Below are 14,572 nucleotides of genomic sequence, written 5' to 3' on the forward strand. Positions count from 1 at the left end.
AGTTGTGAGGACCCCAGCTATGGGGACGTTGTGGGTGGGTGTGTCTATTGCAGCTCTGTCGCACCATGCCTCTGCCATTACTTGGAGAGGTTAAGAACATGCCTTCAGCAAACCATCCTTCAGCAGGCTTTGCATTCAATATTACCATAGGCTTTTGGAAATATGTATCTCCATGCACTTCAAGACAGGTCGCCCACCATAACTTCGCCACCTTCTTTTATCCATGTCTCGACATCTTTTCCAGCCTCCATTTCCCCAACAACAAAAACCTGATCTACACTAAGAATTTGGGGAGGATCTCTACTTCCTAAAGCCACAGGCAGAGACTAGTGACGGCCCAAGTCCAACCTTGCCTCTGAAGTCACTGTGTCCTAGAGCTTTTGCTCTCATGGCCCCTAGGAGAAGGTACTCTCCCCATAGCATCTGCCTTAGCACCCTAAAAAAAAAAAAAAAAAGTAGTGGCCCAAATTCTGTAAGCTGTCCCACATAGGCACCCTGTATCCATGTGGAGCCTGAGCGGGGATCTACCTGCTTGAAAAAGATTGCAGGATCAGGGCTCCTTTCTAACAGGTCTTTTTCATGTTAACTCCTATGTGAAACCATCTGTTTTTTTTAAATGATCCCTCCTCCAGTGTTTATTCTTGTTGGTATGTATATCTGGACTGGAAAAGGAATTTGTTTTATTTCATGCATGTAATGCAGCCTGAATTTATTTATTTCCTTTAAAATTTTCTCCTTAAAATTTATTCATGGGAAAAGGAGAGGTACCGTTGAGTTTTACAGCACACTTTTGATGTCTGCCCGGGACCCCCAATGATCTGGGGATGGAAGCAAAAGAGGTGCATTTAACAAACATTGCAGAGGTCACAGAAGACTAGAAATCATTCGCGCCTTGAATAAAACACTCTATAGACGGCTGAAGGTAATTTTTCTGTGTTAATTTAATCATACAAATATTCATTTATACATTAAAGGAAAAAGCTTCCTTTTTTTTTTTATTACCCCCATGTGCTATCATCAGACTTCTCCCAGACTCAACGAGGCAACACACCATCCTGTTCTACACATGCACTCCCCCCAGAGGGAATAAAGACAGGCTGCAGAACCAACCACTCACTCACACAAGAAAAAAAAAAACCAACAGAAACAGGGGACAGTGTGTATTTCCTAGCTCTGCAGACTCCAATTATGCTCACACCCACGGGGTCTGGGATTGCACTTGCATCCCCAGTTATGGGGTCTCAGGCATCTCCCAAACCCTGGAGGTTTCAGGATGCATTCTTTCCCCCCACCCCACAAACACACACACACATACACACACACACACCCCTCAAGACATAGGGCAGCAGATACTCTCTGCCATGCCAAAGCAGGCTAGACACCCCTTCCCAGGTACAAAGCACATTTCCAGCCAGAGGGGCGCAAAGCTTATCCAGGCTTTCCCAGCCATGGGACAGGATACATTTGCAACCCAGACTTGAGATACAGAGACACAGGGGTTTGCAGGCATTTCCAAACTCAACAGCTCACACCACGCTCGAGGTTCCATTTAAAAAACAAATATGTATTGGAAGTTCTAACTGCCTTTTTTGAAGAGATCTCCATTTGCCTTGCCCTCTCAGGACTCCAAGTCCATCCTCCCCACAACAGCAGCAGCCAGGGAAAGGCAGGGCCCATAGCCAACTGCAGCCCCTCCATAACTACAACCTGTCTCAGACCCGTGGGTACCAGCTCCTTTGTTCCCAAAGTCAGGGACACCAGCCTGGCTTGGGTAACATGGCATAGGACAAGCTTTGTTGGGCCTCTTCCCTTGCCCAGCAGTCTCAAGTAGGTAACCATTTGCTGAGGCTCTGAGTCCTAGATCACATTTTAAAACTTGAGTGCCTAAAATTAGGCATGTAATTCAGTCTGGTTTTCAGAGGTTCTCCCTGCTGAGATCAATGAGAAACTTGGGTGTTCAGCACTTCTGAAAAAAATCTGACTATTTTTGGTTTAGGTGCCTAACTTTAGCCCCCTCCACCCAAAAAAACCTTGAAAATGTTGTCCCTAGGAAAGCAGTGCAATTTCAAGCCCAACTATGACTACCAGAGACCTTTGCTTAGCTTCCCTGAAATCCTCTCTTGAAAATTTTGCAAACTTAATAGTAGCTTAAATTTGGGGACTGGGTACATCGCTGAATACCAGGGGACTCAGTTTTCAGTGGAGAGAAGAAAGAGACAGATTAATTACCAATTTAAACATCTTCCCATCATTATCACACGAGTATTATCACACTAACCAACACCCTGAAACAGTTATGAGCCTTTTGCAGTTATTTATAGAGAGATCCTCCCTGCTGATAAGGGTTGTGTTTATGCTCCAGACCAATTTCCTAGGAAACAGCTGTAATATGTCAGTGTTAACAGGCTGACCTATTGCAACTGCAGCTCAAATCAGGCCCTGCCTTTCTTCACTCCATGAACAACCCAATCACAAGGGCACCGTAGACTGAGACACGCTCAAGAAAGGAGACAACATTGAGAGCTGTGCAGAATGGACGGAGAAGGCACAGAAACAATGGGGGGTGCACGCTAGCTTTCTCTAGGAAAAGGAACAAAATACAATCTGCATTAGTGACAGGCGGGTATAAACATGGCCAGTTTGCTTGGGTGAAGCCTACATGCCTGGGAACAGCAGAAGAGAAAATGGGAGTCAGGACAGCTGGCTTTGAGGGCCGCACAGCAGCCCCTGCCGGTACAAGATTTGCCGAGTTCTGGGCCCACTGGCAGCAGCAGTCAGAAACCCAGAACTCCTTCCTCCTCTACACAACAAACAGATGGATGAAGCGGATGTGAAGAGACCAATGAGCAGCCATGTCACTTTGACTAACATCAACACTTCCAGAAGGGACACACAGGGGGGGAAAGCGGGGGAGGTGCTACATGCAGGGTATTGGATGTGCACGTGCTCATGCCTTGCATGCACGTCACGACAGTTCAAACCTCGCCCACACTTCACCATAACTGTTTACACACTTGCTTAATTGTGGCTGGTGAATAACATATCTTGCCCACAGCAAGAGAGATTTTACAAGACATATATAGGGTCTTACTACTACAACTAACCAAATACAGCCTCCACCTCCTACACTGCATTCAAAGCACAAACATGGATCTGCACCCCCTTCTCCGAGTCTAGCAAGCAGCCATCCCACCACAAGCCTTCAGGTTAACACTCCAACCAGAGCTGTATAAGCCAGGCAGGACTTTCCTCCAAACTCCCCGACCTTCTTCATCCAAGGGGCGATCCATTACAACCCTGTCCCCAGCCCCACCTGTGTGTTTAGAGAGAGATGAAAGGGAAATTTTCAATCTTAAAAGGGAACATGTCTTTCGAAATCCAGTGTCTAATAGACAACTAAAATATCAAACATCCACTAATGGAGCAATATCAGGGTAGCTGTTCACTGGGATCTCGAGACTACAAGTATCCAAATGCCTCACCAGGGGCCTAATTCTTCCCTGGCAGGATACCAACAATCCCACCAGCCTCAACAGGAGCTACCCATATGCCTGGGAGAATAAGGCCCATGGAAACTGCACTGAAAATGAAACCCTGCTTAAGTCAACCAAGCAAACACTGGGGCTTGGGTGCAAACTAGGCAAGCCTAAAGCCTTGCATTGCTCTCGCCAGCAGGCATACCCCACACTCAGCTCCCAACATGAATGGGTAGTTTGGGATGGGGGTTTTTGGAGAAGGAAGATGGGGGACGTTGCATATTATTGTATCTTTGGCAGATGGCTGTTACGGCCTGGTTCAAGTTTCTGAATCAGTGCCTCCCCTGCAAAAAACCCATTCTCTTCCCAAGTACCTGGGCTGCTTGGCTCACAGTGACCCAATGCCTCAAAGTGTGCAACAGAACTCAACCACCCTCCGCAAATGCTCTGCATGGTCTCATTTGCACATGGCTATCATTCCTCCGAGGATGCTCAGAGCTAAGTGACCCTCATGTCCAGAAAAACTCTTCCTCTTCTGAACAGGAGGCTTGATGAGACCCATCTAGAAAGCTAGAGCCTCAAAGAAGCTACAGGCCAGTAAAAAGGCGAAAGAATACAAGGCGTTACTGTGGAATCCAGCTGATGATTCAACTTCTTGCTCTACATTCAAAAACAATTGGCCTCTGCCTCTTAAGCTAGTACTTTAATCACAGGAGAGAGGAATTAAACTTATACTTATACTTATATAAAAAGGGTAGGGATGTGAGGTTTAAACCTAAAGGGACATGGCTTTTGTATAACTTTATAATTACTGTTTGGTGAACTACAGCTACAGAAAGTTAATTTCCTCTTGGCACAAGACAGATACACTTGCCTGGCTGTCCTAGGCACAGCTACTGGACATCAATATTTGACAAACAAAACAGCATTTTAAAATACCAGTCATTTAGGACCAGCTTTGGAACTCTTGTAAGCCTGTTTCTTACTGAAATACGTGTATGTATATTTCAAGTTCCAAGAGAAAAATGAACCTCCCAGGTTAACTCAATGCTGGAGTCCTCCCATCCTAATTCAACAGTTTGGTCTTGACTGAGGTTTCTGATAACACTAAGGTCACAGACAAAACAGAAGATTAAAAGGTTGATAACTAAAAACGGCTGATACCACTGAAATTGACAGAGCTGGGTGCTGGCCCAATCGCACATTAAAAACATCCAACATAGATACAAAGAGAAGTCACTGCATGAACCCAGATGCTAAGCGAGCTCCCGTTCTGTAGCAAGCAAACACGACAGTTCCATAAAAATGCACTCTGTCCCTTATTAAAAAAATTATGAACAGGAAACAAAAAAATTAAACATTTGCTCAAACTATAACTGCTCTGTAGGCAAAATAATTCTTTCTTTTAAAAAGATGGCTTTCATTTTAATTTTTTTTTAAAACTTTTTCAGCTACCTAATTAATTGTGATAATGACCTCTAAAAAAAACCCATGGTGTTGGTGTATTTTCTTTCTCGTAGCATTGAACAGCACTCCTAAAATTCAGCATTCACACATGCATACTTTAGTTTTTTGTTTTGTTTTCCTCTGGAAACCACTAGTCTTAAGTTATTGGGTTTTGTTTGTTTTCTTCTTTATCCAGGTTACGAAGGCAGAGAAGGGGATCCATGCCGTGTCTTCTATAAGCCATAAGAAACCCACTCTGCTCCCCATGAGTCAGTTCTTTGTTAAATTCTCCTCTTGACGGTACCCGTTTTTTTGTTTGTTTGTTTTTAAGACTGTCCAAAGGGATAAGAACCATGGAAACCCTGAAAGAAAGTTGGAGACAAAATCAGTTTCAATAGACAGACTAAACCAGCTGATCAGCACTAGCTTGCAAAAAGCATACCTACCCTCTACACCCTACCCCCCTGTTTGCATTTATTTACCTCCTGCATTCTTCATCCCACATCAACTGCACACCTACTCCACATCCATGTGTAATCAATGCTAATACTCCACCTCTGTCTCCCTCTAGCAGCTAGATCAGATTTAGATGTTTGAGTCAGTTACTTACTGCCTTTAAGCGAATGGTCCTGCTTTTAAGATCCAATGGTCTCCCATTCAGCCCCCACAGATGAACCCACAGGGCATCTTTACACATGCTTCCAGCCACTCACCTCCACCCCGTCATTTAGCCCTGACAATAGTCAGTTAACATGACGGCATGCTCTTCTGCTGAAGGCCACTTTTTGGCCTTCTCTATACTGGGGATTTCAGTTACTGGTGAAACTACCAAGTCCTAACCTCTAGCATACACAGGATAAGCCACTGTAAGCCCCATTTGTGCCCAGGTGGCTTCCCTCTGCTTGAAACCAGGGTAAAGCTGCACCAGTGCAATTCATCATTTCCCTAGTCTATACTAGGATATTGCGGTGGCACAAGCTAGGCCAGTGTCTGAAAACAGGGCAAATTTCCAATGTACATATGGCCTTTATCTCCCTCTATAAACACGCCCCACTGCCACTGCCTCCCACCTGCTACGAGGAAGCTTTTCCTCTTACAATTTAATTCCCTCAAGACTATGAGACTTGACATTTCTAGAATACACATTTTTCTTCAATGGAAACCAGCTGCCTCCAAAAAAGGGGAACGTTTAATAGCCTGTGTTTTCCTCATGAACCCTGAAATGAAGTTATTTAAGGTGCCAGATCTAGCAGCAGGAGGTCTGAAACTAACAGGGACACTAGTTCGGAATTTCCCATGCTCTAATCAAACCAACTTTGACGCATTTTATCATACATCAAAAGAAAGACTCAGTGTTGAGACTTCTCTATAAATCAGAGGTGCACAATTTACTGAAATAGCTGCACCAATTAAATTCCCCCTCCCCCTCTTTTTTTAAATTTAAAGGAACATGAAACAAAGCCAAGGAAAAAGAAGAAAAAATGCATTATGCTCGGATACCCAGCGACAGAGGGTAGATCTTCTGGCATTCTTTATACAGCCCTGCTGTTACCCATTGTGTGGATGATGTAAAAAGACAGGCAGTGACCTAATTAAACACCAACCCCATTGCCTGCCTTTTCAAGCAAGGTGTAAGACTGCTTTACTACTTCATTTCAAGCAGGACAATGGGCCAGAGCAGCAAAAGAAATATTGTCTCCAACAATAAGAATTTTGCTGTAACTCCATAACCAGCTTGCTCTGTGACCCATAAGTACCAGAATTGGCTCTGAAGCACTGAGATGTTTTTATATGACTCATACCAAAAAGCCCTGATTATATTGGCATAAGTGTGGTAGGATGGGCTGGGTCAAGCTGTAAACACCTGAAGTCAAAAGCCCTATTGTATCTTTCTTTCTGTGTTGTAGTTAGTTTTTAATGATCTAGTGCTGATAGGAGTTTAACCACAATTAACCAGGCAAGAGTAATTCCCTGGGTTATGCAGTGTCAAGGAACAACACGTGACACCCATAAAGCAAAGCAAAGTATCTTCCAGAGACTCAAAACGATTGCTGAGTCCAGCAGCTATTAGGGGAGAATGGTTAGTGGTACATTATGCAAGAGCAGTATCTCAACTTCAGATTAGTCTGTAGGGGCCCGATTTTCAAATGAGCCCTGCAACCAACATCTTCTTTGTGTGTTGGCAAACAAGGCCACTTGTGCTATAACGTAGGAGCAAACTGCTGTAGCTCATTTGATAAAGATGCATTCAAAAACTGAATTGAAAAGCTTTCGGCTGCCAAGATCTCAGTGTTGTCCATGCCAAAGAGCAATATTAACACCTAAAGTAGTGTAAGTAAACCACAGCTCCCTGTGATACCTGGAGATAATAGCAGTCAGAAATGGATACAGCCTAATAGCACATCCCCTGGTAAGCACACAGTCCCGAAAGAGATTAGTAAATGTATAAACAGTTGCAAGAGAAAGAACTCAGTCCTTGGATCTTCGCATGGAAAGAAAAGAGGTCAAATCTTGCTTTCAGCTGTGTCTAATTTAAATATACACAATTCTGTTAATGATTTGGGGTCTCAATCAAAACTAGATTTCAGTTCACTTTAGAGTGTGAGAAAACCACCCTACTTTTACAGCACTTTAACCCTGATAAACTGTATTCACATCTGTGAAATGACTCAGTCATTAACAGTTCCAGAATGGTTTCCAAATGGGTTTCTCTTGCAACTGCAAATTTGACCAGAAGAATTAACAATCTTTGCTCTTATGATTACCATAACAGAACCCTGAGCGTACACATGGCCCTTCACTATAGCTCATACTTACCTGTGAAGGGTACTTTTATATATGAACTCACCTGCCGCTATTAATGATTCAAAGAAGAAAACTCTCCCCGCTCCCCCAGCAGTTTATTCACTACTTCCCGCTGTTGCATCTTGCCCTTTTGGCTAAGATGAAGTATTCGTTTAACATCAGATATAAACCCCCTGATAAGGAATGTATCCCACATCTGCAGGGAATGACCTGACTTAATAGGTCTTTTGCATCTTTTATATTATTTCATGTCAATGTTTCCAGCAAAAGGAACTACTAATACTAAATTTGATGCAGACGATATTTAAAAGTCAACCTGTGGACGCATAGAAAGGCCTTGATTTTTTCATTAAGTCAACCAGTGTTTGAGTAGGGAGAAAGGATAATACACCAGGACTTAGATCTGAGTCAAATCCCTGGCTCTGCCACACTCCTTTGCCATGATCTCTAGACCACTCAAGCATTCTGTGCCTCAATTCTCCATCTGTTGCCTTACTTCTACCCTTTAGCTAATCTATTCAGATGGTAAGCTCTTTGGGGCAGGGACTGTATGTGTTTTCACAAGAATATAGTGTAATGGTGCCTTGATCTCTACTGGGAACTCTAGAAACTAGTATAAAACAAATAGCTGCAGTGATTCAAGAGAGTCACAGCACCAAAAAATGTTGGAAGTAATTGGTTTAAACTAAAAGTTAACAGCTGTGTGAAAGCCATGATTTTGAGAAACACGGTGCGAACATTTTCAGTTAGTGAGCGTTCATTTTGCTACTCATTTTGTTTTCCATCACACTTTCACAAATAGACAATTTTCCCACCAGAAACACGCAAAAAGAAATCCGATATTTCCTGTACATTTGTAAAAAATTTTGAAACATTTCAGCTGACAAGACTTTGACTCTTGCTTGCAAAATGGGACACATCTTGAAAACAAAATGTGACAAGCTCACGTTCTGCTTTGCAAATTTAGTTTTCATTTCTTTTTCCTGTCTCCCCCAAGAGGTAAAAGTTAGTAACTCTGCGCTGAAATCCCTTTGTCCAGATATTTAGGTAAATGAAGTGAATAATGAAATCTAAGGGCCAGATGTAAAACAAAATGCAGCTCCCATACTGAATATCTGACCACTATATTTAGGGACCTAAATTGGAGGTCAGCACTTTTGGAAACCTAGCCCCACTGAGAAGTGCTTAGCACCCACAAAAGTCTGCATTTTGATCCATGCACCTAAACTAGGGCAGCCACCTTTGCGAGATATATGACATGAAATGAGCCCAGCTGGGACCCTAAATACATTCCACCTGTGAAACTAAGATAGTGGTTGTGAAGAAGGAAAGGGTACAGTGATTACTCAGAACAGCATGATAATTGTAAAAGCAGGCGTTTTTAAAGTTAAAACAAAATCCCTCTTTCATCTCAAGGAATTAATATTTTATAAACCATCACAACACAGAAACTTTCACACAACTATCTTTATTTCACCTTTGTTTGAGGCTGAATTTAGATCAATAAAAGGTACACTTGAGTTTTAAAAAAAAAACTTTTTGATGCACGGCTGCAAAGCAACACAAAAGTCTCCCAGTGTACACTGATGGCAGCATCAGATAACACTACAAGTCCCTCTCTCTTCCTCATCACTTCCTGGGCCGTTCCTGGTCAGTGCTTCTCCAAACTATCCTGAGTTCTTTTGACTCATTTACGTAAACTGAATACAAACAGAAGAACAGAGTGTTTAGTTTTATTTTTGTTCCATGCATGCTATGCAAATATGATGCAACAGCTACGACCCCTGGGAAAGAATCTTCCTACAATGCAGCGGTCCTCCAAGTTGATTTAACTAAACCAGTTAATTGCATCTACATCAGCCTTTCAACAGCTAGGTAAGCCAATTCCTGGGTCCACAGAGGAGGGGGTTAAAACTGTTTAACCTATAGACATTAATAAGCAGCAGCGTGATTGTCCCAGGAGGGTGGTTAATAGCAATGCTGAGCTTGTGGCTTCTCCACACTTGATCTAAGTCAGTTCAACTATAATGGCTGTCAACTAACCCAGTTTGGAGAATAAATATCTAATCCAGGCTCAAAGTTTGTGAACAATGGGAACATACCCTCTCTCCAAAGGGGAGGACTCAAGAATCTAGGACAGCGGTTCTCAAACTGTGGACTGGGACCCCAAAGTGGGTCACAACCCCATTTTAATAGGGTCACCAGGGCTGGCTTAGACTTGCTGGGGTCCAGGGCCGAAGCCCAAGCCGCAGAGCCCAGGGCCAAAGCCCAAGTCTCAGGGCTTTGGCACCCCCAGGGTGGCAGAGCTTGAGTGGGCTCAGCCTTTGGTCCCCCCCTCCTGGGGTCGTGTAGTAATTTTTGTTGTCAGAAGGGGGTCATGGTGCCATGAAGTTTGAGAACCTCCGATATAGGAGATACGAGAGAGAAACAAGGTGCTATTCCTTCCCCACCATAACGCTTGAGCCAAGTAAGCTGCCTGTGCAATTTCAGCCTTGGAGAGTCCAAGAACCAAGGTACCCATCTGGAACTCATAGGGATGGCCCCGTTACTACCAAACTGGAGCATCAAGGTTAGGCAGGAGCTGATCAAATCATTGGGGGTGGGGGTAGAGAGAACTATACTGCAGAAGTAGTACAGAGCGCCTCTATTTAGTGTTTAATAAATCATATTGACATTTTATTAAATTCTACTGACATTTTTAGAGAGCGAGTCTCCTTACACGTGATTCTGGTTCTCCAGAGATTATGCATCCACACTCCATGGCCTGCACTGCCACACAAAACAGTGTTCCAAATGCTTTGTGTGTGAAATTTCGACGTGCCTGACTGCCTCAGTGGCAGATGGCATGTCAAGTTGTCACCAGGGCCTTATCTACACTAGGGAATTTTAGAAGACAATTTACACCTGTTCAGCTGCACTACAGGGAGTCTTAGCACAGACAAGACTCTGGCAGCTTCTGACACTTTTTACACCAGCAGGTTTAATCACAATCTGTTATAATCTGGAATCTAGCAGAGCTTTGGCTAAAAAGATACTTTCACTGCTACGACTGAACTGGTTGGAATTATCCACAAAATTTCCTAGTGTAGAGAAAGCCTTAGGGTATGTCTACGCTACGGAATAAGGTCGAATTTATAGAAGTCGGTTTTTTAGAAATCAGTTTTATATATTCGAGTGCGTGTGTCCCCACAGAAAATGCTCTAAGTGCATTAACTCAGCAGAGTGCTTCCACAGTACCGAGGCTAGAGTCGACTTCCGGAGCGTTGCACTGTGGGTGGCTATCCCACAGTTCCCGCAGTCTCCGCTGCCCATTGGAATTCTGGGTTGAGATCCCAATGCCTGATGGGGCTAAAACATTGTCGCGGGTGGTTCTGGGTACATATCGTCAGGCCCCCGTTCCCTCCCTCCCTCCGTGAAAGCAAGGGCAGACAATCGTTTTGCACCTTTTTTCCTGAGTTACCTGTGCAGACGCCATAACACAGCAAGCATGGAACCCGCTCAGGTAACCGTCACCATATGTCTCCTGGGTGCTGGCAGACACGGTACGGCATTGCTACACAGCAGCAGCAACCCATTGCCTTGTGGCAGCAGACGGTACAGTACAACTGGTAGCCGTCATCGTCATGTCCGAGGTGCTCCTGGCCACGTCGGCTGGGAGCGCCTGGGCAGACATGGGCGCAGGGACTAAATTTGGAGTGACTTGACCAGGTCATTCTCTTTAGTCCTGCAGTCAGTCCTATTGAACCGTCTTATGGTGAGCAGGCAGGCGATACGGATTGCTAGCAGTCGTACTGTACCATCTTCTGCCGGGCAGCCATGAGATGTGGATGGCATGTAGTCCTTCTGCACCGTCTGCTGCCAGCCAAAGATGTAAAAGATAGATGGAGTGGATCAAAACAAGAAATAGACCAGATTTGTTTTGTACTCATTTGCCTCCTCCCCCATCTAGGGGACTCATTCCTCTAGGTCACACTGCAGTCACTCCCAGGGAAGGTGCAGCGAGGTAAATCTAGCCATGTATCAATCAGAGGCCAGACTAACCTCCTTGTTCCAATAAGGATAACAACTTAGGTGCACCATTTCTTATTGGAACCCTCCGTGAAGTCCTGCCTGAAATATTCCTTGATGTAAAGCCACCCCCCTTGTTGATTTTAGCTCCCTGAAGCCAACCCTGTAAGCCGTGTCGTCAGTCGCCCCTCCCTCCGTCAGAGCAACGGCAGACAATCGTTCCGCGCCTTTTTTCTGTGCGGACGCCATACCTAGGCAAGCACGGAGGCCGCTCAGCTCACTTTGGCAATTAGGAGCACATTAAACACCACACGCATTATCCAGCAGTATATGCAGCACCAGAACCTGGCAAAGCGATACCGGGCGAGGAGGCGACGTCAGCGTGGTCACGTGAGTGATCAGGACATGGACACAGATTTCTCTGAAAGCATGGGCCCTGCCAATGCATGCATCATGGTGCTAATGGGGCAGGTTCATGCTGTGGAACGCCGATTCTGGGCTCGGGAAACAAGCACAGACTGGTGGGACCGCACAGTGTTGCAGGTCTGGGATGATTCCCAGTGGCTGCGAAACTTTCGCATGCATAGGGGCACTTTCATGGAACTTTGTGACTTGCTTTCCCCTGCCCTGAAGCGCATGAATACCAAGATGAGAGCAGCCCTCACAGTTGAGAAGCGAGTGGCAACAGCCCTGTGGAAGCTTGCAACGCCAGACAGCTACCGGTCAGTTGGGAATCAATTTGGAGTGGGCAAATCTACTGTTGGGGCTGCTGTGATGCAAATAGCCCACGCAATCAAAGATCTGCTGATATCAAGGGTAGTGACCCTGGGAAATGTGCAGATCATAGTGGATGGCTTTGCTGCAATGGGATTCCCTAACTGTGGTGGGGCCATAGACGGAACCCATAACCCTATCTTGGCACTGCAGAACCAAGCCGGCGAGTACATAAACCGCAAGGGGTACTTTTCAATAGTGCTGCAAGCTCTGGTGGATCATGATGTTCGCATCTTCAGGAACTCTGGTCTGTTTCAAAAGCTGCAGGAAGGGACTTTATTCCCAGACCAGAAAATAACTGTTGGGGATGTTGAAATGCCTATATGTATCCTTGGGGACCCAGCCTACCCCTTAATGCCATGGCTCATGAAGCCGTACACAGGCAGCCTGGACAGTAGTCAGGAGCTGTTCACCTACAGGCTGAGCAAGTGCAGAATGGTGGTAGAATGGGCATTTGGACGTTTACAGGAGCGCTGGCGCAGTTTACTGACTCGCTTAGACCTCAGCGAAACCAATATTCCCACTGTTATTACTGCTTGCTGTGTGCTCCATAATATCTGTGAGAGTAAAGGGGAGACGTTTATGGCGGGGTGGGAGGTTGAGGCAAATCGCCTGGCTGGTTACGCGCAGCCAGACACCAGGGCGGTTAGAAGAGCACAGGAGGGCGCGGTACGCATCAGAGAAGCTTTGAAAACCAGTTTCATGACTGGCCAGGCTACGGTGTGAAAGTTCTGTTTGTTTCTCCTTGATGAAACCCCCCGCCCCTTGGTTCACTCTACTTCCCTGTAAGCTAACCACCCTCCCCTCCTCCCTTTGATCACCACTTGCAGAGGCAATAAAGTCATTGTTGCTTCACATTCATGCATTCTTTATTCATTCATCACTCAAATAGGGGGTAGCCCAGGAGGGGTGGTGGAGGAGGGAAGGAAAATGCCACACAGCACTTTAAAAGTTTACAACTTTAAAATTTATTGAATGCCAGCCTTCTTTTTTTTGGGCAATCCTCTGTGGTGGAGTGGCTGGTTGGCCGGAGGCCCCCCCACCGCGTTCTTGGGCATCTGGGTGTGGAGGCTATGGAACTTGGGGAGGATGGCGGTTGGTTACACAGGGGCTGTAGTGGCAGTCTGTGCTCCAGCTGCCTTTGCTGCAGCTCAACCATACACTGGAGCATACTGGTTTGATCCTCCAACAGCCTCAGCATTGAATCCTGCCTCCTCTCATCACGCTGCCGCCACATTTGAGCTTCAGCCCTGTCTTCAGCCCGCCACTTACTCTCTTCAGCCCGCCACCTCTCCTTCCGGTCATATTGTGCTTTCCTGCACTCTGACATTATTTGCCTCCACGCATTCGTCTGTGCTCTGTCAGTGCGGGAGGACAGCATGAGCTCGGAGAGCATTTCATCTCGAGTGCGTTTTTTTTTCTTCTTTCTAATCTTCACTAGCCTCTGGGAGGGAGAAGATCCTGTAATCACTGAAACACATGCAGCTGGTGGAGAAAAAAAAAGGGACAGCGGTATTTAAAAAGACACATTTTATAAAACAGTGACTACACTCTTTCAGGGTAAATCTTGCTGTTAACATTACATACATAGCACATGTGCTTTCGTTACAAGGTCGCATTTTGCCTCCCCCCACCGCGTGGCTACCCCCTCAACCCTCCCCCCTCCTCGTGGCTAACAGCGGGGAACATTTCTGTTTAGCCACAGGCAAACAGCCCAGCAGGAATGGGCTCCTCTGAGAGTCCCCTGAAGAAAAGCACTATTTCAACCAGGTGACCATGAATTATCTCTCACTCTCCTGAGGATAACACAGAGATAAAGAACGGATGTTGTTTGAATGCCAGCAAACATACACTGCAATGCTTTGTTGTACAATGATTCCCGAGTACGTGTTACTGGCCTGGAGTGGTAAAGTGTCCTACCATGAAGGACGCAATAAGGCTGCCCTCCCCAGAAACCTTTTGCAAAGGCTTTGGGAGTACAACCAGGAGAGCCGCGAATGCCAGGGCAAAGTAATCCTTTCACATGCTTGCTTTTAAACCATGTATAGTATTTTAAAAGGTAC

The 14,572-nt window shown here is 45.3% G+C and overlaps 1 protein-coding gene across 6 annotated transcripts in view; it reads right to left on the bottom strand.

Moving 5' to 3' along the window:
- Positions 1-923: 923 nt before the first annotated feature.
- The window catches only part of ILRUN (inflammation and lipid regulator with UBA-like and NBR1-like domains), a 55,194-nt gene continuing 41,545 nt past the window's right edge, over positions 924-14,572 (bottom strand). For 2 of the 6 annotated variants that reach the window (XR_012155845.1, XR_012155843.1), the window contains 2 exons: positions 9,205-9,427; positions 924-5,284 (listed from right to left, as the gene is read on the bottom strand). Coding sequence is in view for 3 of the 6 variants with exons in the window: in XM_073320237.1 (XP_073176338.1) it covers positions 13,471-13,994 (524 nt within the window). In the remaining 3 variants the exon portion in view is untranslated. The other 4 variants (XR_012155844.1, XM_073320238.1, XM_073320237.1 and 1 more) reach the window with 3 other exon arrangements.

Source organism: Lepidochelys kempii, chromosome 21, assembly GCF_965140265.1.
Source record: "Lepidochelys kempii isolate rLepKem1 chromosome 21, rLepKem1.hap2, whole genome shotgun sequence".
In the NCBI taxonomy this organism is placed as follows: domain Eukaryota; kingdom Metazoa; phylum Chordata; order Testudines; family Cheloniidae; genus Lepidochelys; species Lepidochelys kempii.